This window comes from Schistocerca nitens, chromosome 4 (assembly GCF_023898315.1).
Source record: "Schistocerca nitens isolate TAMUIC-IGC-003100 chromosome 4, iqSchNite1.1, whole genome shotgun sequence".
Taxonomy (NCBI): Eukaryota; Metazoa; Arthropoda; class Insecta; order Orthoptera; family Acrididae; genus Schistocerca; species Schistocerca nitens.
In genome coordinates, this window is record NC_064617.1 from 222,355,636 (window position 1) to 222,381,238 (window position 25,603).

A 25,603-nucleotide genomic window follows, 5' to 3' on the forward strand; every position below is an offset into this window, starting at 1 on the left:
TTGTGTCGCTTATGAGCAGCTGCTAAACCATGAAATCCAAGTTTCCTCACCTCCTGCCTAACTGTCATAGCACTTTCAGTGGATCCTGATGCAGTTTGGAATTTCTGTGTGATGGTCTGGATGGATGTCTGCCTATTACACATTACGACCTTCTTCAACTGTTGGCGGTCTCTGTCAGTCAACAGAATATCTTGCCCTGTATGCTTTTGTACTGTAAGTGTCCCTTCACATTTCCACTTCACTATCACATTGGAAACAGTGGACCTAGGGATGTGTAGGAGTATGGAACTCTCATGTACAGACATATGACACAAGTGACACCCAATCACCTGACCACGGTTGAAGCCTGTGCGTTGCACGGAGTGCCACATTCTGCTCTCTCATGATGTCTAATGACTACTGAGGTCGCTCATATGGAGTACCTGTCAGTAGATGGCAGCACAATGCACCTAATATGAAAAAAGTATGTTTTTGGGGGTGTCTCGATACTTTTGATCACATGGTGTACATAACATTTGTATCCTGTACTTCAGTTGACCTATATAGGTAAATGACATCAGTGTTACATATGTCTCTTTTTTCATCTAGCTACCACCGATATCCTGTACTTCAGTTGACCTGTATATGTCCACTGAAGTACGGGATACAAATTTTATGTATGTCGGTCTTTTCGCCTTCAGTAGTGTTAGTATAGACCCAAAAAAATCGTATTAATACTAGTACTGAGAAAGGGAAAAAGAGCAACAACTGCAAAATTTGTATTCTGTACTGTAGCTGAAGAACCCATACTTAATTCAGAACAATGTAATATGAGAAAGAAATACATCAAAATAGACATTCAGTACAACAAAAAAATAAAAAAATAAACCTACCATGTTCAAACCCCTCTGTAAGAAACCAAAGCTTGCCTTGAAAGACATCAACAAAAATCACATACCTACATGCACAAGAAATGCAACATCATGAAAAAACACGCATACAAATATATAAACCCAGTAGTTCACATCAACGAAGTGAAGTAAAATAATAATAAAAATATCCACAGAAGAAAATTACCTAACATATGAAAATGGAGAATGACGGATCAACCCCAAAAACTCCAAAGTAATATTCTAACCATCCCGACCTAACCCCCTTCTCCTTAATCATCAGTTACTCCCTAACACCACCCCCATCCCAATCTGAAATTAACTAATTAATTTTGGACGATACATTTACCCAACACATTTGATGAAACACTTACGCAGGCAATATGTATCGTGTCTACTACGCCTCCATGAATACCATCTAAATGGCCCTATAGTGTCGAAATGCGTCATTGCCCCCTCCCTACAACCGATTTTATGGCTGATCAATAACCTTCTATACTATTGGTACAAGTCCCAGTTGATGAAGACCTGAATTCAATATTATGATTGACAACAAGATGCTGAAAACCCCTATTCCCAAAATCCCTATATGAAGGAAAACCATGGAAAATAACTTCAGAACCCTCTGCAACATGAACTTCAATTAATTTCACCAACAGTTTCGCCATTCGATTAGAAAGTACTTTAAAAACTACATCATCACATTCTGGACCTGAAATTACAGCTCCCAAGCCCATAATCCTACATCAGGTTCACCCCTCTTGTACTTGCTTTTGCCAAAATGAGACTCATCAATTTAGACTATAAAACCTGGGCCCCCCAAAGGCCCCCTAAACTTTTTATGTTCCACACTAACTTCCCTAAATGAGGACCACTCTAAAATGGTACACTCACTCATACAACATTCATGCACATAAACCACACAGGATATCTCAAACACCAACAGTATGTAATTTTTATTCTATCCCTCAAGGCCAGTTTCGATTTCTCAAGCCATGTTTCTTGTTTAATTGAGTGCCATAGTCAATCCTTGCTACACCTCCATACAAATAAATCATGAGTACGATGACCAGACACACATAGCAAGCGCATATGTTTGCCACACTCGCGACATCAAACATAATCAGCATGAAGACCAGACATTTGCAAAAATCGAATGGTTGCCATCATTTGCCACACTCACAACATCAAACATAATCAGCATGAAGACCAGACATTTGCAAAAACTGAATGGTTGTCATCATGTCTGCACCAAAAGCCTGCTTTAAGTCTTCCGTATTCAAGGGAATAGATAAATCCTTATCTACAAACAAAAATGAAAAACTAAAAATTCTCCTAAATGAAAAACTATTCTTCCAAATTCTTTCAAAGTTATTAATTAACTACCAAATGAATTGGAAAAAACCAGTTGCTTAATCAATGCAAATCAAGAAAATGTCTAGCGCTGTCTTTTAAAACCACATTCATTATTTATTTTTTATTTATTTATTTTTTTTTTTCAATTTCCAGGGATGGCACTTATCCACAGAAGACAACCGATAATCTATGGCTCGAAAGTAAAGACATTAATATCTATGAGTAACCTATGATGTCATTGGTCAAAGCTGACAGATTGTATCCCATTCTTCAGTTGACCCTAATAATCAGTACATAAGAAGAGGTAGCATTATATCCATAAACCATCAATCACTGAGCTTATAGTTCTTTATGTGAAATTGTTTCCTGTCAGCCTCTATTGTAAAAAAAGTCTGCAGTCATTATTTGTCAGCTGTCTAAAAGTTTAGATAGTATCTGACATTTTTATAAAATTTATCAAACAGAAGTGGTTTGCAGGAAACCTTTTAAATATGACATTTTTGTGTCAAGTGTAAGCCAAAACATGGAAAGTATTTAATTTTTGTGTGGGGGTATTTTGTGACTCTTTTTGTTTTTTACTATACATTTCAGTGATAGATAATTTTTTATTTTCCAGATTGTCCAAGAGACTGGTACGATGTCTACTTTGTATTTGCTTGTGTATGGGCATTTGGCGCAACTATGTTCCAGGATCAGGTATCTGAAATATTTTGTGGTGTGTATAGGAAACTTTATACAGGCAGGAAATCATTATTATTAAAATCATTTGATCACGTTATTTATTTGTGTTCCTTAGCACTGTGCTTGCTCTTCTCATATACATTCATGAACATCTAAATCACTTGGTCTGTAAAAATCTGTCAGCTGTTAGGAAAAATAAAAACTCAAGGAGAGTTCACGGTGGCATAACATTGTTGTGCATTACATAATAAAAATGGAAAAGGTTCGCAAGTTTGAAATATGTCATGGCATGGTTCTTCTGAAGTTACTAGCAACTCAAATAAATTTAGTGTTTCATTGTTTGCATGAATGGTGGCCAGATCTTCCAGCTTGTTCATAAGTATGGTGCAGTCACAAATGGAGCATAGTCCATATCAATTCAGACAGGCTAGGAAAAAATCATACCTTTATAGCCTCGGATGTTATGGAATTTAGCATACATTAAAATGAAGGAATATGTAAGGAATACATATTTTTTGTTTTATCCAAAAAAAAATCTGTTCTGAGATACAGCCCTCCAAAGATGACACTGCACATACCATTTTGAAGATGCTAATTTTGGAAAAAATTTTAAAATGCTGTATCTCTGGAACAGTTCTAGATATTTTGTTGTTTTTATTTTTTATTTGAAAAATAATTGCTTTATGTTTACAAAGAAATCCTCCATTTGGACTTATCTGTCTAAGTTCTTGTACTATAGCATTCTGAACTTTTTTAATAATTTATGGATTTTTTTAATGCCAATCCATAAAATTTTTATTTTTGTTTCTGTTTGTTAGTACCATATAGTTCTACATTCCCTGAAAATAACCGCTTCCACTTTTACTTAGAACAGGTTTTATAAATAATTGAAATTTTTGCCATACATAAAACCTGTTTTAGAACCACATATCAGGATCATAAAAATCAAAACCTAGCCATATTTAACATAATTTTAGTTTTGAAAGATGAGAAAGAAACTCATTTTTCAAGCATTTTGAATGGTTCCAAAATGTATGTGAAAGATCCAAAGACTTAAAGCTTTCAATTTATACAACTTCTGTACACTCTTGTTTTGTACTGAAATTAATCAGTCAATGAACTAAAAATGTGTTCCACTGCTTCAGTATCTTCCTTTGATATAGAGTGATGCCTTCTGTTGAACCAATAAGAACTGGAGCACTTACAATCTTCAAAACATTGTGAACAAGAAGTGAGCACTGATGGCATTGTTGCTGTTCTTTAGCTGGAAACCTATATCCAGCAGCTGCTCCATGTGGTAGAATAAAGTTCACTACAATTTTGTTTTCCTCATAACTGGTGTCTATATTTCCTGCAATCCACCAGCCACAGTCATACACACACGCCACAAACGTCCCCCGTCTCAAGTTGTGAATCTGAATATTATCCTGCTGGTTCTGAGGTGTTGGCCGAATGAATGAAATTTCTTCTTTCTTGCTCTTAAAAGTGCGTGCAATATGAGTTCACCCATCACTTTGAGTGCAAAAATGTGTCTTCTGAATTCCTTTCACAGGAGTTGTTCATTTGGACCATTATTTTTTCTGATCACGGAATTCTTTGATTTCCTACTTGGACAAAAGAATGAAGGCTGTGAATGTGTAAGATTTCATGACTCTCATAATATCCTCAGCATTCTGAATTGCAGCTGTATTGGGTCTTGAAAGATTATGTTTTGTAGCATGGTGCTTCAGCAGGCCTCCTACACCATCATAAAGCCACTTCCTGTGACCAGTAGCTCTGTATACCCAGTCAGTTGGCAGCAACAGCTTACTCTATTCAAACAGCTCGTAACGATTTTTAAAATGAATAGGAGCACCATCAGATGTAATGATGATCTTCTCTGCCCCTGTTTACAGTTGAAGAATTTTGTACATTGCTAGCAAGGCATGTGCTGAGTCATGTTTTGTGTCATCACTTATAACTGCAACCCTTGTGGTCTTGTTTATATGATACTCCTGTAAAAATTGAAACCTGGACATTACTCCAATGATACCCTTGTCGGGTCCAGCTAAACTGGTGGCTGTCCGACCTTTGCTTAACGTGATTCAGAAGAATAAAGACCTTCAGTTCAGCAACAATAACTTTATTGCGAGCGCGTATCTGACGACGCCCGACATGCATGGACCGATCGGAGACAAAATTTGCTTCCGGCCTCTACAGAAGGATCCTTAATCCTGGGAAAACTTCTGTAGTTATTAGAGAGAAAACAGTACTCATCCACACAAGCCAGGAGGCATGGAACTACTCATTAACTCAAAACACAAGGAATAATAATAATAAACAGAAGTTATATAAAAGCTAGAAAACACAGCACCTCTAGAGGCTGGGCGCGGAACTATGCAGACGTCATGTACAGTAGTTACGATCGCACAGCACTGCACTGACACACACACACACACACCACACACACACGCACGCACACACACACACACACACACACACACACACACACACACACACACACCGGCGAGCTTGAATTAGTGAGCGGCAGCGTCGCTACATCAGCCCCCCTGGCGAAAGCGGAGCGTCGGCTTCGAGATACCACGTCGGAAAGTGCACCAGACGTCCAGAATGGGTCGTCCTCGTTGGAGGAGGAGGAGGAACAACGTCAGGAGGTGGATGTTGTGCTGCGTTGGGCGGCGGATGTTGAAGACCCGGCTCCGGAGATGTGGCGTCAGTGTCTGGAACAGCGGTAGGTGGATGCCTATGATGAGGTGCCGCTAATGGGGTGTCAGGAAAAACATATGCAGGTTTAACCCGATTCAACGCAACAGTCGTGGTTTTGCCATTCACTAGGATATCCATTGTGTGTGCACTGCGCCGTAGCACTTCATATGGACCAGAATAAGGAGCTTGTAGAGGCGGTTTAGCGCCCTCAGTGTGGAGCATGACGTGATGGCATTGTTCCAGGTCCTGGTGCCAGAAAGTGGGCGGTTTGCCATGACGAGTAGCTTTCGGAGGGCGAATCTTTGATACATGGTCCCTCAAGCATCACAAGAAATTCGGCTGGACAGTAGCAACTGTCTCTGTGGCATCAGCGTCTACAAAGTCACCAGGGAGGCACAGCGTTTCTCCATAAACCAGTTCTGCCCCTGACGACTCCAGGTCTGGTTTGAAAGTCGTCTGTAAGCCTAACAAGGCCACTGGTAGTGCGGTTGTCCAGGTTTCTTCGTGGCACATCAGTGCGGCCTTCAAACAATGGTGCCAGCGTTCGATCATTCCGTTGCTTGCTGGGTGATAACTTGTGGTCTTATGGTGGGTGTAACCACAGAACTTGGCCAGCTGCGAGAACAGGTCTGATTCAAATTGCCGTCCACAGCCAGTGGTAATATGTAGTGGGCACCCAAATCTTGCCAACCAAGTCATTGCAAAAGCGGAAGCTAATGTGTTTGCTGTGATATTATCCACCGGCACTGCCTCCGGCCAACGTGTAAAACGGTCGATCATTGTAAACAGATATCTTTGTCCGTTTGAAGGTGGAAGTGGTCTGACTACATCCAAGTGAACGTGGGCAAATCGGGCGGTGGTATCAGGAAAATCACCGATCGGTGCGTGTACATCTCGGTTAATCTTGCAGCGTTGGCACTGAAGACAAGATCGGACCCACTCACAGCAGTCATTTTGCATGTCACGGCCACACAAAACGTTGCAATACTAGGCGGAATGTTGGGCGTACCCCTGGATGGCACAATCCATCTACTGTATCAAAGGCTTGTCTTCTAAAAGCCGGCGTCAGAAAGGGACGAGGTCGGCCGCGAGATACGCCGCTGTATAGTTGTGTATCTTCCCCCAGAACATCAACAAGTTTCAGTTGCAATGCGGAAGCCGTATCTTTAACATAGGCAAGGAGTTCTTCGTCATCTCTCTGTGCCTGTGCCTGTGCCAGTGCAGGAAAGTCTATGGTACTGGAAACACTGCTGATCTGTGATAGGCAATCCGCAACAATGTTGTCGATCCCAGATATATGTCTAATGTCGGTAGTAAACTGGGCCACGAACTCAAGGTGATGAAATTGACGGGGAGAGCAGTTGACACTATTCTGATGGAAGGCAAACGTAGGTGGCTTGTGGTCTGTATATATCGCGAAACTTCGCGCTTCCACTTGGGGGCGGAAATATTTCACTGCTTGGTATACCGCCAGGAGCTCATGGTCATATGTGCTCCATTTTCTCTGTGCAGGCAAAAGCTTGTGGGAATAATACGCCAGTGGCTGCCATGCGTTGTCCGACCATTGTTGCAACGCTGCTCCGATCGCTGTCTGGCTCGCGTCTACGACAATTGCTAATGGCACGTCGAGCCATGGGTGTGCGAGAAGCGCCGCATCGGCCACGCTCTTCTTTGTTGCCTTGAACGCAGAGCACATGTCCTCTGCCCACTGTATCAGAGACTTGCTATTTACTTTAGGGCCTGATAATGCCAGCGTAAAAGGTTTTTGCAGCTCCGCAGCGTGAGGAAGGTGTCCTCGATAAAAATTGAGCATCCCCAAAAAACGACGTAATTCTTTGATCGTAGTTGGTCAGGGTAGCTGCAAGATAGCGTCCACGTTCTCAGACAGAGGAAGAGAGCCTTCAGCAGAAATCTTATGGCCAAGAAATGTCACCTCTGACTGCCCAAAAACACACTTGTCCACGTTCAAGACGACACCGTAACGCTCCAATTGCTCGAAAATCTCTCGCAGATGTTCTCGGTGTTGTTCATGGTCAGCCGAGAACACTAACACATTGTCCAGGTAGACGAAACAAAATGGTAGCCCCTGGAGAACCGAGTCTATAAACCTTTGCCAGGTCTGAGCAGCACTGCGTAAACCAAAAGTCATAAATTTGCTTTCAAATAAACCGAAAGGCATTGTTATTTCAGTCTTTGGAATGTCGTCATTGGCCACCGGAATCTGTGTGTACGCTTTAGCGCAGTCCAGAACTGTGAACACCATGGCACCATGTAAAGTGTGATTATAGTCCCTCAGTAACAGAACGGGATATCTGTCCGGCACTGTTCACGCATTAAGCACACGGTAGTCACCGCATGGGTGCCAAGCTCCACCCTTCTTCGGAACAAGATGTAATGCGGAGGACCACGGGCCCTTAGATGGCCGCATTATGCCCTCGCGAATCATGGCATCAAATTCTGCCTTCGCTATCTTCAATCGGTCCGGAGCGAGATGCCTAGGTCGGCATGCTACTGGAGGACCATCAGTCGTTTGAATGTGATGCACCGTGTCATGTGGTATGAACCTGGGAGCGCCGGGCGGTCTGGTCAAGTTCGGATAGTTAAGCAGTAATTCAGTGTACTCACCCTCCGTAGCATGGACCAACTTGGCACTGTGCTTTGCGGTGTTGCGACGGATACCCGTGACTGCTAAGCCAGTGATACTGTCTACCAAGCATGCGTTCGGGACGTCCGGCAGCAGGTGGTAGTGCGCCAGGAGGTCAGCCCCGACGATCGCCTCCGTGATGTCAGCCACTGTAAAATTCCACACGTATGGGCGACGTAGGCCGAAATTAAGCTCCATCCTCTGTTTGCCATATGTTGCGATGGAAGAATTGTTGGCAGCCATCAGACGAAAGGCAGTTGGCGGCCGGCAATGATGTATGGCTGTTCGTGATATGATACTCAGGTCTGATCCAGTGTCAATTAAAAACTTTACTCCGGAACTCCTATTGGTAATGAACAGGCACTTGGAGGATAACTGGCAGTCAGTTGCTCCTATTGTCGACCGCCAGTGGCGGTTGGGTGCAAGCATGGTGATGTGCACTTCCTTGCCTGATTGCCGAATCATCGGTGGTACCAGCGCAACGGTACCTCGCCTTCTGGAGTGGTAGTACAGCCGGAAGATCTGCTTCTCGAATGCTGCCGCCTGTATCGGCTTCTTCTATTGTTGTCGGCGCACTGACCTGGGCGCACAAAAGCTCAACCTTGGCCGTGAGTGAATCATGGTCAGATCGTGCTACAGATGCGGTACTGTTTGTACTGTTGTCCAACCGCGACTGGGCTGTCCTGAGCCGGTGTGATCGCGTCCTGAATCCGGTCTGCAAGCTGCGCCACATCATCCAGCGGCATGTCTGTTTGTGAGGCGATTATGGCTTTTATTTGCGGCAGCAACCTACTGCTCCACAGCGTTCTGAGCAGACTGTCTGGCACAGTAACGGTGTCAACTTTGCTGTGTAGATGTCTCAGGTATTGAGAAGGCTTCCTGTCGCCAATTTCTTCCTGTGTCAGAACCTGACGTATCCGGTCCTCTTGTGACGCGGCAACCCAACGAATCAACTCTGATTTTAGCCTGGCATAAGCTCCAGTCTCAGGCGGTGCTGTGATTATGTCCTGCACCTCAGCTGCGTAACATTGGTCGAGCTGGCTCACAATCAGTGCAAATTTAGTTGCTTCAACCATTATTCCAGCGCAGCCAAAACTTGCTTCTGCTTCAGCAACAATAACTTTATTGTGAGCACATATCTGATGACGCCTGACATGCATGGACCGATCGGAGATACAAAATTTGCTTCCATCCTCTACAGAAGGATCCTTAATCCTGGGAAAACTTCTGTAGTTATTAGAGAGAAAACAGTACTCGTCCACACAAGCCAGGAGGCACAGAACTACTCATTAACTCAAAAAACAAGGAATAATAATAATAAACAGAAGTTATATAAAAGCTAGAAAACACAGCGCCTCTAGAGGCTGGGCACGGAACTACGCAGACGTCGTGTACAGTAATTACGACTGCACAGCACTGCACTGACACACACACACACCACACACACACACACACACACACACACACACACACCGGAGAGCTTGAATTAGCGCGCGGCAGTGTCGCTACGCCCTTGTACTTCTTGTGGGAGAATTACAGAACAATTCTCAGCAAAATCACAGTGAAGTACTAAACATAGTTCTTTAGCCTGTACACACACTTTCACTTCTGCAATGTGTTTTGTTGCAATTTCTTCAGATGCTGGTGTGTTACTGCTTTCACTGACCATTTACCAAGTTCATCAATGAAACTTTCAAAGGCAACAGTTTTCTTAATTAGTTTATTTTCTTCCAATGTTGCATATGTAATTTCTGCAGAGTTATTTGCTATGTCTTCCAAGCCAAGTATCTGTAAAGATAGTCTTCCCTTTCCAGGGCAGTCACCACATTCTGGAAACAAACAAGTCTCTCGCTTTATGTCACAGACTACTAATGATTTCACATGACCAACCAAGATGTCTTATGTCATGTGTTCCAGTAAGTTCTTCAAAGTTACCACACAAAGTTCAATATTCGCACTGTACACACATAGACATATATCTCTAGGTTAATGTAGAATTACCCACTAAGTTCATAGTGCATAAAATTTTGATCTTCCAATATGTAAAGTTGTATAGTTGCTCTTATAAATTGAAAAAGTTTCTTTAATACTGCAAGTCATGACCTCTTCACTTTCACCACTTTTTGACCTTCAACTATTGCAGTTATAGTGTCTTTTTGGTGGCATTCTGCCAAGAACAGTCCCATTTATCTTCCATATAAAAAAACTGCACTATTTGGACTTGAGCTGCCTGTACAGGATGACCATAATAGGGATCTGGTCTTCCAAAGAGTCTTTTTACAGACCTCACACTTATTGATTTGTCTACCATGTACTTTGATACTGATGGAACATGGTTCAAAATTGTTTTCTTTGAAAATGTCTCTGGAGTAGTAGTTAAAACTTGCACCTTTTCACTGTAGGATGCACAATATGCAACAACTGAATTGATATTTGTGAAAAATTCCTGGCAAGAGGTGCAAGAGTGCTTTGGTTCATTTTCTTCTGGAGACGGAATTTCTACTTTGAACAGTGTGGTCAGTTTTGCTGTAATGTATTCATCCATAGTTTTAGTAATTTCTCTTGAGTTTCTTGATGCATAGAGCTTATGACTCGACTTCACTGACCACAGTTTCTTAACAGGACTAACAGCTTCCTCTGTAGTTGACTCATTCAGGGTATTTAATTCTTCCTCTATTGATTAAAATCTGCATCATCTGCACTATGGGAGGCTTCACCTTGTTCAGAAACTATCATTGTCGTTATTCTGTCAAAACATTTACAACACAAAAAGTCATCACTGGAAACATCCTGACTTTAAAACAGAGTCTTCAAATGGGAACACTTATTCCCAACCTGAACAAAGTCTGTTTTTTTGTTTGTCTTATATATCACTCTTTTATGGATATGCAAATAGTCAACACACTTCACTGTCCTGTGGCCCCAGCCAGAAGACATTTCAAACGTTTCTTTTCACAAAACACACTGCAAGTGTTTCAACTGGCAAATTCCTCCCAAAAACACAGAACTCACTGGATGGTCTCAGATTTCTTAGAAGCCTTTTCAGTAAACAAATTAGCACTGAACAACTACAATACAGAAACCTGTAAAGAAGAACCACGACAAAGAAACTGACAAGAAACTACAACAAAGTGTAAGAAATATCTGCAACAATGAAAGTGAAAAGGAATAACTGCAACAAAGAAAGTGATAAGAAATATCTGCAACAAAGACAATAGAAATAGACATTGTAACAAAGAAATTAGTAAGAAACAACTTCAGTGAAGACATACATTGCCCTTGAAAGTTAAAAAAAAAATGATTTTTTAAAATAAAACCTGTCCAACTTAAAAGTGGAAGCTCTCCATAATAGAGAATATCGTACTACATGGTACTAATCAACAGAAAAAAACTAACTTTTCTGCATTGGCATTCTTGAAAAAAAAAACTTTTTTCTTTAACTTATAAAAAAAATTCACAAGGTGACAGTAAAAGAACTTTGACAGATATGTCCAAACAGAGGATAACATTGTAATCATAAAGCAATTATCTTTGAAATAAAAAACTCTAACAAAATATCTAGAACTGTTACAGAGATACAGCATTTTAAAAAAAATTCCAAAATTTGCATCTTCAAAATGGTGTTCGCAGTGTCATCTTTGGAGGCCTGTATCTCATGGCAGGAATTTTTTTGGAGAAAACAAAAAAATACTTGTTTCTTGCTTACTCCTGAATTTTAACATATGCTAAATCAATAACACCCGAGATTATAAAGGTAATCCCCTCCCTGAAGCGTTATGGATTATACCATCACAATTTTGTGTGGTATGGATAGAGAAACGTTACATGTCAGTTGGATGAGTTGCCCCAAACACACTACATGAAAGGTCAAACAACATTTCTGTCCATATGCAGTAATGGTCTGTGTCATCTCCTCAAGAAAGATCCTGATGGCCACGGGACTTATTGCAATTTTGCAAACTGTACAAGAGCCATATGAGGCCACATACAGGAGTCTGGCATCAGTAAAGGGCATTTTCTGTGTTGTATATTTGTGATCTCACACTAAACAGGAATGAAGAAGGTTGGGGGTTTATGGTCTAGTCAACACTGAAATCATTAGAGATAGCACAAATTTGAATAGGAGAAAAGAAATGGGCCATTTCTTTATCAAAAAAATCATCCTGATATTTATCTAGATATCTACACAGGCAATATCTGAGGCAATACTGACCCTACGACTTATCTTAGAAGCTAGATTAAGGAAAGGCAAACCTACATTTCTAGCATTTGTAGACTTAGAGAAAGCTTTTGACAATGTTGACTGGAATACTCTCTTTCAAATTCTGAAGGTGGCAGGGGTAAAATACAGGGAGCAAAAGGCTATTTACAATTTGTACAGAAACCAGATGGCAGTTATAAAGAGTCGAAGGACATGAAAGGGAAGCAGTGGTTGGGAAGGGAGTGAGACAGGGTTGTAGCCTCTCCCCAATGTTATTCAATCTGTATATTGAGCAAGCACTAAAGGAAACAAAAGAAAAGTTCGGAGTTGGTATTAAACTCCATGGAGAAAAAATAAAAACTTTAAGGTTCACCGATGGCATTGTAATTCTGTCAGAGACAGCAAAGGACTTGGAAGAGCAGTTGAACGGAATGGACAGTTTCTTGAAGGAAGGATATAAGATGAACATCAACAAAAGCAAAACGAGGATAATGGAATGTAGTCGAATTAAGTCGGGTGATGCTGAGGGAATTAGATTAGAAAATGAGACACTTAAAGTAGTAAAGGAGTTTTGCTATTTGGGGAGCAAAATAACTGATGATGGTCGAAGTAGAGAGGATATATAATGTAGACTGGCAATGCCAAGGAAAGCGTTTCTGAAGAAGAGAAATTTGTTAACATTGAGTATAGATTTAAGTGTCAGGAAGTCGTTTCTGAAAGTATTTGTATGGAGTGTAGCCATGTATGGAAGTGAAACATGGTCGATTAACAGTTTGTACAAGAAGAGAATATAAGCTTTTGAAATGTGGTGCTACAGAAGAATGCTGAAGATTAGATGGGTAGATCACATAACTAATGAGGAGGTATTGAATAGGATTGGGGAGAAGAGGAGTTTGTGGCACAACTTGACTAGAAGAAGGGATCGGTTGGTAGGACACATTCTGAGGCATCAAGGGAGCACCAATTTAGTATTGGAGGGCAGCGTGGAGGGTAAAAATCGTAGAGGGAGACCAAGAGATGAATACACTAAACAGATTCAGAAGGATGTAGGCTGCAGTACGTACTGGGAGATGAAGCAGCTTGCACAGGATAGAGTAGCTTGGAGAGCTGCATCAAACCAGTCTCAGGACTGAAGACCACAACAACAACAACAACATCTACACAGGGATTTGAATGCTGTCAACAGAAATCTAAGTTCAGTGTTGTAACAACAGCATCACATAAAACTCGCCTCCATAGCCTAGGTTGCAAATGCAGCCTGTGCAGTGGCACTAGACTGGAGGTAGCCAATTAAAGTCCTGCTGGCAGAAGAAATTTTCACCACCCAAATTAGGCTTGCAAGGGAAGGGTAGGTGGTGGTGTAAAGTTCCTTATCAACATACTTATCACCAATGTTCCAGAATTAAAACTCCAAATCCCTAAGCGATGTTTCATGCAAAGAGGACTTGTGACACTGCTGATGGGGATCTATCCATCAAATGGAGACATTAAGCTCAGCAGACCACTTGGGGCTTTTCAAGAGTATTATCCTATGTGCCAGCACCAAGTTTCAAGCTTTTCCTGTTCTCACCACATTAAACACAAACATGTTACAACACTGAGCACACTCCTGTTATAGTCACCTACACTGGACATTAAGATAAACTTTTCTGCCTTTACAGCCAGTTACCATTCATAATACCAACTAGAAATTTGATTTAATCCATCTTGTATCCTCTTACAGTCAGTCTAACTTAACGCAACCCGCTCACCACAGCATCGTCAGCAAATAACCGCAGATTGCTGCCTACCCTGTCCACCATGTCATTTACGTGTATAGAATACAACAGCAGCCCTAACACATTTCACGGGGGCACTCCTGATAATACCATTGTCTCTGATGAACACTCATCATTGAGGACAACATACTGGGACCTCTTACTTATGAGGTCTTCATGCCACACACATATCTGGGAAACTATTCCATATACTCGTACATTCAATAAGAGTCTGCAGTCCTATTCCTCAACTTGCAAATATGTCGTTATACATAGGAGGTAATGTAACAATTCAATGGGGAAGCACAAATACAGAGCATTAAGGACCATAAGCATTATGGTTTTTGTGAGAAATGAGTTATTTTTGTAATCACACATTATATTTTTTACAAGTAAAATGCATAGAATTACTTGTTTTACACCACTATATAGCATGAGCGTGCATATCCCATGAGATTCTGTGATCTGTAGACGCCATTCCTGACCTTATCACTGGCAGAATAGTTTTGAAATACATTGGAACAAAGCTCAATCCATTCTCAGCCTCTGGTGTGATACTGTGTGATCTGCACACAAAAATTCAGTATGTTGTTCTTGATGATAAGTGTTCATCAGAGACACTGGTATCGTCAGGAGTGCTCCTGTGAAGTGTGTTAGGACTGCTATTGTTTTCTACATACGTAAATGACATGGTGGAAGGGTGAGCAGCAATCTGTGGTTATTTGCTGATGATGATGTGGTGAACGGGAAGGTGTCAAAGTAGACTGGCTGTAAGAGGAAACAAGATGAGTTAGACAAGTCCCTTCTTGAATTCATGTTTTTTTATTCTGTAGCATTGGCTGATTTACCAGTTGCCATTGGCTCCATTCGCAGCACTTTCGTCTTTTTCAAAACATCATTTCTGACACTCACATAAAAAACTTCTGTGACCTTCACATTATAAAATCACTGTGCTATTTTATTACAGTTTTGGAGTTTAAGGATTATATGCATATAATGTAGGTAGCACTTGAGCAGCATTGCGAGGTGTCAGACAAGTAATACAAATAGGAACATGGCTAGATTGTAAAGACTGGGATGCTTTTGAAGATCGTCTCAAAATAATGTGCTATTTTTAATTAAACATTTTGTTCGTGGAGTATCTGCATAGACCGTCTGTGAAATCATTCACCTGGCCAACTCTTTATTTGCTCATTGCATCACACTCTCATATGAGCAAGCATTATCTCCATTTTATGAATATTGATAAATGCAGTGTTATTTCCTTGTTAGATAACAAATGCAAAGCAGTAATGCATAAAATATAGATAGTTGAATTTTTACAATAGGATATGGTTTCATAGGCAATACAAGAACCTGATCGATAAAGTGTGAAAAGAGTGCTGAAACTATGTGTAAACGATAGTGTGATAAATGAAGGTTAAGAGCATCTGCAGCAAAGTGAATGATAAAGTTGGGAGAGTAGGAACAACTGAATCTGTCTACCTGTAAGCTCTTGAGAAGAAACAAGTGAGCCAGCATGTCAGTTAATTATTCAATTTGTATTTTTGTCTTCCAGTGACAGAGAACTGTGTTACTCAAAATATTCACATTATACTAGGGAGGAGTGAAACTGGCAGCTGGAGGGGAAAGTATATAAATATAGACAATACTCACTCCACTTTTTTTGCATCCTTCTCCCCTCAAGTGTTGACTGTACACCTTAGTCATCACAATTCAGAAGACTTCAGCCTACATGTGTCAAGGTGAAGCCAGCTAAATATGCCATCAGGCAATGCTGTCTGGCACATGTAAACACAGTGCGTTACAAGAGATTTATTTGAAAATGATATGATAATCAAAATTGGCAGACAGCACATTGCAATAAATATTTGGTAGTTGGAAGTGGACAGTTACTTATTTTAAACACTATATTATGAAGGCAAAATTATATGTCAGGGAAATGTTTGGAAAACACTATAGTGAAGCATCAGACTTTCCATTTACTGTAGTATTCTGAGATTTAGATAGTATATTACACTGTTACTTCTCATCTGTTAAATTTTAAAGCTATTACAGTTTTGACTGTGTGAGCATTTAAGAATTACTTAACTTTGCATATTGGCTTTAGTACAAAACACAAAACAAATGTCATCTGCTCCCTACATATAACATTGAGAAAACGGCTGGCACAGGCAGTGTATGCCTGGCAGCAGACCTACCTTGAGAAATTTTTTGGAGGACACAGGAAAGGGAGCAGAGAGTGGAAACAGTCTTTACAGCTATGCTATTGTTACAACACTGAACTTAGATTTCTGTTGACAGCATTCAAATCCCTGTGTAGATGTTGTTGTTGTTGTGGTCTTCTTCCATTAACATCTTTCCTTGGAGATTGTACTTTTATAAATATTATCTGTATGGTTTTTAGTGGAACACTGTACAACCTTGCAGTCTGTGATGTTGATACAATTTCTCCTCTTGTGGCATTGTCTTTAAAGTCATCAAGAAATTTGTGTTCCTTGTACATGACTCTGTGTGTCTTAAGACTCAGTCATCTTAATTTGCAAATAAGCATATCAATGCTATGTGATGAAAATCTCAAGTCTCTTTGCACTTCCATACAGTGAACATATAAGCAAATGGTTGGTAGCAGAACAATTGCAAAGCCATAGCAACAGCAGCATGAATGAAGTGCAGAGTTGCCTCATAAATGCTGATAACAGTTAGTGTTTGGGTCTTTGCATCTTATAATGGCACTAGTGGCAGAAATGACACTGTGACAACAGTGTAAGCTTAGAGTCATGGACCAATCCAGACTGGCTCAATGGCTTCTCATTCACACTCACAAAGTGAAGCTAAGGGGTGGGAGAACTAATCTACCCCTCCCAGCTTCCACTCTGATCTGTAGTACAGTAGATTAGAAATAAATGTTAATAAACCAATAATAGCTCAACTAGTAAATATATGCATAAGTTTCATCAAATACAAAGAGCAAAGAGTACTATTTGTTTCCTAACATTTGTGCTCTTAAAGGCAATGGAAAAACCTGGAATGTGTTAGGCTTTTTTAAGGGGGTCATAACTTGTGTAATTTTCTTTTTTTTAAGTATTTTCATTCAGATGCTATCTTTCAACAACAGTATTTTTGATAGATTAAATTAAGAATGTTCATAATACTGATATGAAAACACAACTTTCAGCTGTAATTAGTTTGGTGGAAACAAGTATTTTAACCACACTTCTCTCAGTTCCATGTTATCAATTCAGGTAGACAAATATTTTTAATTTCTTTTAATTTATTATTATTATTAATTAATTTATTTATAATTATTTGTCTAAGTCTTGCAGTTTATGGGATAAAAAATGAAGATAAAAAATTAAGCTGCTTCATCAATGAAAAGAACAAATAAAATTTTTGGTTTAAATTTTTTTCTTTATTTTTTTTTCTTTATTTTCCTGCTTCACTTGTAAACAGATATTTATGATTTGGATTTCATCATGGTAAAAAGAGATATTTTAATGGTTGTGTTATTTTGCTGTCAGTATTACTGCAAAAAATTTAAAATAAATTCTTTTTTCAGAATATTGACTACCGTGTAGAATTTACAAAATGGTGGGTGAATGAGTTCAAATCAGTGAAATTTCCAGCCCAAGGAACAGTCTTTGACTACTACATTGACTCAGAATCCAAAACATTTGTGCCCTGGACCGAGAAGTTACCTCGTTTCATACTTGACCCGGATATACCACTTCAGGTAATTAGATTAGATGAAGTGAGTAATTCAAATTATGTTATTTTCCTCTCCTCAGTGGGCACTGTATTTTTAATAAGATGAAATTATTGCAAAAATCTGTTATGATGTTGACCTGAAACTTTCACAATTGACAACTAAAGAATAGGCATATGACCTCAAAATACTTTTTGTTTATAAAGTACCCTAGTACTGAGGAGAGTTCTGAGACAGTTTAATCAGGATGGTGATTCTTCTGGAAAATGTGGAGTTCTTGGGGAATTATATTTAACCTGGAAAAATCTTGGAAATCTGAGGAAATTGCAGGAATTTCATGAAATCTCAGAAAATTCTGCATTTTTAACTTAGCTTTGAAACTGAATTTTATTGAGTTTTATAAATCATAAATTTTAAAATACTTACTGTTTCAAAGTGTGTTAATTATATGAATATTATTTCTTATACATTATTGATGTAATTGAAACCTGCATTTAAACTACAGCTTATGGCTGATACATAGCTCAGCTGAGAGGGAAGAAAAGTCGTTATTGCGGTATGCTGTCTCCCCGCTCACCATTAATTTATTAGGAGCTTCTTGACACCATCTTCCTCCTCACTCTTGAAATTCTCAGGGAGTTTTTTCCAGGTTTGAGTGGCTACCCTTTTAAAAGACTAACTTAATAAAATAAAATTCATCTATAATGTCCTTGGATGAATATCCACACAACACTGTGCTACATAAATATCTCCTACAACGTTTTTTGTGACATACCTACATGATGCACTCTAGAGTCATGGTAAGTAGCATCATGAAGACCTGGGATGTTGCTGGGTCAGTATTCACAGCATATGAACACTGAAGTAACAACAAGACTGACATTTTCACCTACAGACTTGGCGACAATAGGAGGCCCGGCCAGGACAGGACTGGCAATGTCCGGACTGATGACAGGGCTGATGTCAGCACTGACAGGCTTGACAACGGGAGCAAACCATAACAGGGCCAGTGCCAACTGAACTGACACTGAGAGTAAGAGAGTTGGTATCCAGTGGCATCACAGGCTATGCCAAGATTGACAGTACAGCCACCATAGAACTTTGAGAACAAGACACAGAATGCCACATGGCACAACAACAACACTCTAAAGAACCTGATGGAAGATGGCCCAGCTGTCCACATACAAAACTGACAGATGCCCTGTCTGGACTCTGTTCAGGAGCAAGCTCATTCAAACATTGTGAAAAAGACTGACTGTCATTAACTAAGGATGTGGGGCATGCATTTCTCAGCTGGAGGTGAGTGACGCAAAGAAAATGTACATTAACTGTTCCACCAGTAAATCATACTCTTAGTTCTCCAGGTGCAAGTTGGGGAAAAACTGACAACACAGATGAAAAATTTCTGCAACTACACTTGTAAGAAAATGAGCACTGCGTTGCATGCCTTTGATGCCATAGGACATAAAATGCAACTCAACTGTTGATGGTACAATTCCCAGTCTTCTGTCTGACCATTGAACACACACAAAAAAAAATGCAAATATGGGAGTTGCGTGCTGAGATATAATTATAGTAGGCAAAACCTGAGTGAGCTGAATTACACTACCCTGTAACAAACATCTGAACCTGCTGCTCCTGAAGGGAATGACGTGAGACAATAGCAGATCTGACAATGAGACAGGCACTGTGAGGAACTTGAACATGCAGTCTGTGCATGAGAACACTATCTATGAATGACAAACTTGAACCTTAAAATACTGAAAACAACATACCAGCAGCATGAATGAGAATACACATTGCTACACATGGTAAAGAGTAACCTGAACTATGCAGAAAGGACAACTACTAAGAAAGTTGATGCATAGACTGAAAAACATTACAAAACACATTTGTCCCAGGTGGAGGAGACAGATTCTTCACTGGCAAAGTAGGATAGGTATAGAACAACACTGGAAAAAACTGTTTACCTCATCATTAATAAAGTAGTCTCATACTGATGATTAGTGATCAAAGACACTTCAGATGAATAACATTATTAACAAAATGAAACCCAATTATAATGCTCTTCAAAGAGTATCTACATAGCTGTGCAACAGAAACATCTCTCCTATGACACTGTCTGTGATGTACCTACACAATGAATGCTAAAGTCATAGTAGGCATTGTGTGAAGATGTAGGACATTACTGCCCAGGTGCTGCCAGCATGTGACAGCTGATGTGCTGCTGGTGCAGGCCACGATGAACTGGACCAGGTCTACTGGCATGGAGCAGTGAGATGAAACTGCTGGTGTGCCAACTTGTAGTGCTGGGACTAAACTGCTGGTACTGCTGACTTGAGGCTCAAGGTGTAACTGATGTCGCATTGTCCATTCATACCCTAAATGGTTGGGAGCAGATGGATGTCTGCATGCTACAGCGAGGGCAACTGACCCGGTGCAGCAAAATAGTGCCCTGCCAACAATGGACTTTGCTGCGACAGGTGCAATGCCTGTTGGTGAGGCTGATGCCTCCACATGCTGTGGACGCAACATGTAACTTCATGGTAAAACATCCCAGGCCATACAAGGAAATATCTTGGTGTTGATGAAAGCCATTTATCCATGCCCTCCTGGTGCGGTGGCCACCTGCACTACTTGCCTGGTGCGTGGAGGAAATGACTACCAGGCGGAAAAACAGTTTCATCCAAATTTTCTTAAAGATAAATAACTTTCTATATCTGTTTTATCAAGGAAGTGGTTTTCCAAAACCACAGAAAACACACAAATACAAATTGCTTAACTACAGAATAGCATTATATGTTAATTAAGGAATCCGGAATGTAAACCAACTTATAACAAGAACTTAGCATTCAAAACTCACAGTATTTTTCACTGCTGGTTAACTCATAATGTTAACCTAATGTATGTGAGATTAGTTAATTACAATTACTTAGACTGTGGAATCATCAATTGCTTGGATAGAAGAGGCATTAAGGAATAAATTTTAGTTTAACATTGTTTCAGAATTGGTTTACTATTAAAATGTATGAATTTTTCACAAATTAGACTGATGCAAAGTTGTTTGTCCACCTTTGCTGCTAACAGTCTGGCTGTAAGTTACCCTCCACAGATTGATACTTGATGATATACAAAATCTGAGTTTCCTACATTTCAGCAATAGAAAATCTTGTATGGAATGATAATTCAAATTAAAGATAGACAATCATTCACCTGTTGTGTGTGGTGCATAGAAACACAAAAGAAAACAGTATTTACAGTAGCTTTTGAGCTCTTTCTCTTTCTCTTGCAATAGTACACACACATGCAACCGCAGAGACAACCAAACATACAAACTTGCAGCTGACTGTTGATTACTGGTTATTGGTAGTTGGAGGTGGTGATGGGGCTGGGTAGAATGTGTGAGGCAAAGAGGTGGTAGCGAGTTAATGAGAGCAGGCCTTTTGACAGATGACTCAGCAGCTGCACAACAGCACAAAAGGAGTTCAGAGGGTAGAGCATATTAGGTACAGAGAGGAAGGGGACAAGGGGGAGAGGAAGCTGGAGTTGAAGACAGGGAGGGAAGAGAGAGAAAGGAAGATGGGTGGAGAAAGGGGGGGGGGGGGTTGGAGAGCCCACACGTGGAGGGAGGCAATCCATAGTGTGGACAGAAGAGAGAAAGAAATAGGTGAGATGAAGCAGTGGGAAACAGGTTAGCAAAGGTTTAGGACAGGAGGTTTGCAAGAGTGCACAGTATGCTGGAGAGATGGTTCCTATCTGCGTAGGTCAGAGAAAGTACTGTTGGAGTGGAGTATCCAAATCACTCATGTATAATATCTGTTAAAGTCATTTGTGTTGTGGTATGCAGCATGTTCAGCAACTGGATGGTCAATTTTGCAGTTTGTCATAGTTTTGTGGTGGCCATTCATGTGAGTAGGGATTTGTTTGATTCTTCAGCTTCTCCTTCATGTCAAAATAGTTCATGGATGAAGTGTCGGATGTCAGTGCCCAATGGGAACAATATTTTGGAGTAGGGATGATGTGTAGAAATATTGGGCTGTGTGGGGGAGATGGGGAGGTGATAAAAACACAGTGCTGGCCCTCCATCAGCCAGTTCACCAGCGCATCCAATGTTGGCAGTGTGGTCATTTGCTGAAATATATTGTGCCCGTTGGACACTGACATCCAGCAGTTCACCCATAAAATATTTTGAGAGGCAGTTGTTTGCTTGTCATGCCCACACTGAATGGTGCACAGTAATTGCAGCATTGTTGATATACAACATGGCAGCTGTCACATATGGCCCTGACTTTTATAGGTTGGGAAGTGCCTGTGACTTGCTGCAGTAGGAATCACAAGGGAATGACTCATGAAGTGCAGGACTGGAATAGGGATGGACAAGGATGATCTGTTTAGTAGGTGCCAGAACATTACTTTGGGTGACGTGGGTAGGATTTTGGGTAGAATGTCCTTCATATTAGGGCACAGCAAGAGGTAGTCAAAGCCCTGATAATGGATGTGGTTGAGCTTTTTAAGGCCAGGGTAATACTGAGAGATCAGAGGAATGCAGGTCGGTGGCTGGTCAACTGGTGTCCTTGTTAGCAGGTCTACTGGTGTCAGAGGAGGAGACGGCATGGAAAATCAGTTTGTGAAAGAACTGAATTGGACAGTATCCTTTACTCCACACCCTTCACCCTCCCTCCCCCTCTCTTGGCCTCCCTTCTTCTTCCTCTCTTTGACTTTTACATGTCTACCCTCCAAACTGTTTTCGTCTCATGCAGTGGCTGATTCATTGGTTGAAAGACCTGCCTCACACTACCCCACTATCTCCTCATGGCCTCATGTGTCCTTTCCTACCTCCTTCCCTGCATATCACAGGAGACTGCTCTCAGTAACTGATAATCAATGCACAGTCTTGCCATGACTGCAGGTGCATATGTTTGGGTGCACCTTTGCTAGAGAAAGAGCAAGAGCTAGAAAGCTATAAGTGAGAGATTGCCTTCCCTTTATTTTCCCACATTTCAGTTATTCATTCCTTTCTTCAGCTGTCATATGACAATTGCTCTGCCAGAAAATCATCAAGTGGCGTTTTAAAAGATATTTTACCATTTGAGATGGCACAGAAGCTAGCATTTGGCAAGATCATAGCTCAAAAATCCCTGTTTGGCAATTTTGATTACAGTTATCCATAATTACTGTAAATTTGTTAATGTGAATACTGTGATGCATCCTGTGAAAAGGACATGGCAGATTTTCTTCCCTGTCCTTACTTGATACTTGTTACTGTTCTGTCTAATGACCTCACTGTCAACAATACACTCTTCCTTTCTTTTGAAGATGTTTTCATTTATGATGTGATATGTAGATCGAGCCAGCCCACAATACTTTAATGTCCTTAGTTGTGAGGCTGCACACAAATAATTGATGATCCATGAGTGGGGATTCACAGGCAGAATGCCAGTACCACTTTTTTACAGCACCACCCAAGTAAGCTCAGTTCAGCATAATGCAGATTAAGAAATAACACAACTAAAAAGATGGTCCTGATCAAATATGAATGAAACCCAAGCATGGCTGTGGAGAGGGCATGGCTAGTGCCTGGCATGATGCTGTGGCATGGGCATGACTGGTTCCAGACTTGAGCTCAGCACGAGCTCAATAGGATCCCTGATAGATGGGCTGCTGGAGGCAGCCAACATTAAGCCTAGTGAAAGACTGCCTGCTGGAGGTCTGGTGGTGACTTTATGGCATCTGCTAGCATTCAGCATATCAGTAGATTGTTTGTCAGCAGTATGGTGTCCATAACAAGCTGTGCCCATAACAAGCCATGCACTTGTAAACAGTCTTCAGAAGAAGAAATGCCTGCAGCACTTAGAGCAGGCTACTTTCATAAGCTGCAGCTGTAGTGCTGAAAGCTGGCATAGCCAATGTATGGCCAGGTATAATAAATGCTGCTCATGAAGTTTTTCATATAACACTCATGTCACTGGAAAATGTCATTTTTGTTCTCTTAATAAATAAAAAGTTGTGTAAATGGTAATTTTATGTCTCCAATCAATAGAGCAGTCTGAAGATAGTGTGAGATTGAGTTTAAAGAGATTTATTTACAGTAACAGCAAAATGTGAAAAATAGTAAATGTTCGCAGAACCACCTGAGTAGGCTGCAGCTGCTGTTCTATGCTTTACTGCCTTCATACTCCCATCACACCCTACCATCTTTGTTCCTGTGTTGAGAGAGTGTGAAATCAATACAACACAGCAGCCAACCTGTGTACTTGCTGGAAACAATTATTATTCTTGAGGCCATTTTGTTGCTGAAAGTGTATATCGTTGAACTCAATATCACACCAGCCTACTATGGGGTAGCTCTAATAACTGAGCTATGGTTTTACAGTGTTTTATTTTTGATGATTAAAATTATTTTTTTCTGTTATCATTAGACATTGTATGTAATACCACATGATTGGTATTTCTGTTCGTAGATTACAACTACTGCTGCTAATTTATTTTTAGAAGCAGTAGAATGATATACTTTAGGAGAGAGACCTGGAATACTAGAGAGACCTGGAATAGCAACACTTGACTGAATTAGTTTGGTGGAATATAATTTTTGATACTGATTTCATGTGTATATTTCCAGTTACTATTTCAAAAATAAAGAGACTCTAACATTCCAGTATGTCTTACAACCTTAATCTAATGCATTTTGGGACAGTCTAGCTGAAAAATGACGATTATTTTTGTGCAATTTCTAATGTATCATAATTTTACCACATTTTATTAGGTTGCTATGTTGTCTGTTTCTCCATTTGGTACTAATTTTGCAATTAATTTTAAATTATCTGCTCAGTAAGCAGTATATTGGTTAATATAGGTGAAGAGAAATGGAAAAAATTGACGTTTACCATGTATCTCCGTTGTAATCTCATCAAAATGTTAGAAATTGATTGAAAAGTGTCACACACCCAAGACTCCCAGTACCAAATAGCACAAAATAACTATTTAAATAAAAATAAATTTTTAATGTACCACTTTTTAAATTGCATTAAAAGTATAAAATAATTTCTCCTGGTCCCTTACAGATTCTTAACCCCATACAGATAGTCCTGAACAGACATTTTTCATTTTAAATTTTACAAGTCTTTTCATAGCTATTAAAAATTCACAATCACATATTTTCACGAATATGCACATGGGGTTAGGAATTTGTATCGGGCTTTAAGAAATTATTTTATACTTTTTAGTCTCATTTAAAAAGGTATTATATTAAAAATTGATGTTCTTTAAAGAATTATTTTCTAAAATAGATGATTTTGGGGCATATGCCACACACCATCTGATCTGTTGATCATTCTTCCTGCCCTATACCACCACTGTTATTTTCAGAAAATAAAAAATAGTATCAGATTAAGCTACACTGTAAATTGACATGATTGTTAACTTGTGAGGTAAGGATGCAATGGAAGAATGCGCATATTATGGATTTCAGTTTACTGTAATTGAAACCAGCCAAGGCTGAAGACTTCAAAGGCAGGAGTCTGTGTCTTGCGTCTACAGAACAAAGAAACTAACGTGAATTATGTCAGAATGGTCAGCAACCAATGTGCAGACATGGTGTCAATGGCCACACCTTTCACAGATGTGGGTTCTGCATGTAAAATGATAAAATCCAACCCTTTTGCAGTTCTTCGTCAACATGCCAGT

At 40.1% G+C, this 25,603-nt stretch overlaps 1 protein-coding gene across 1 annotated transcript in view; it reads left to right on the forward strand.

The window, feature by feature from the left end:
* Positions 1-25,603, forward strand: part of LOC126252221 (dynein beta chain, ciliary) — a 769,797-nt gene that overhangs the window by 461,211 nt on the left and 282,983 nt on the right. Inside the window, exons 44-45 of the mRNA XM_049953092.1 lie at positions 2,842-2,921; positions 17,774-17,947. Of these exons, the coding sequence (XP_049809049.1) occupies positions 2,842-2,921; positions 17,774-17,947 (254 nt within the window). The remainder of the gene's footprint in view (positions 1-2,841; positions 2,922-17,773; positions 17,948-25,603) is intronic.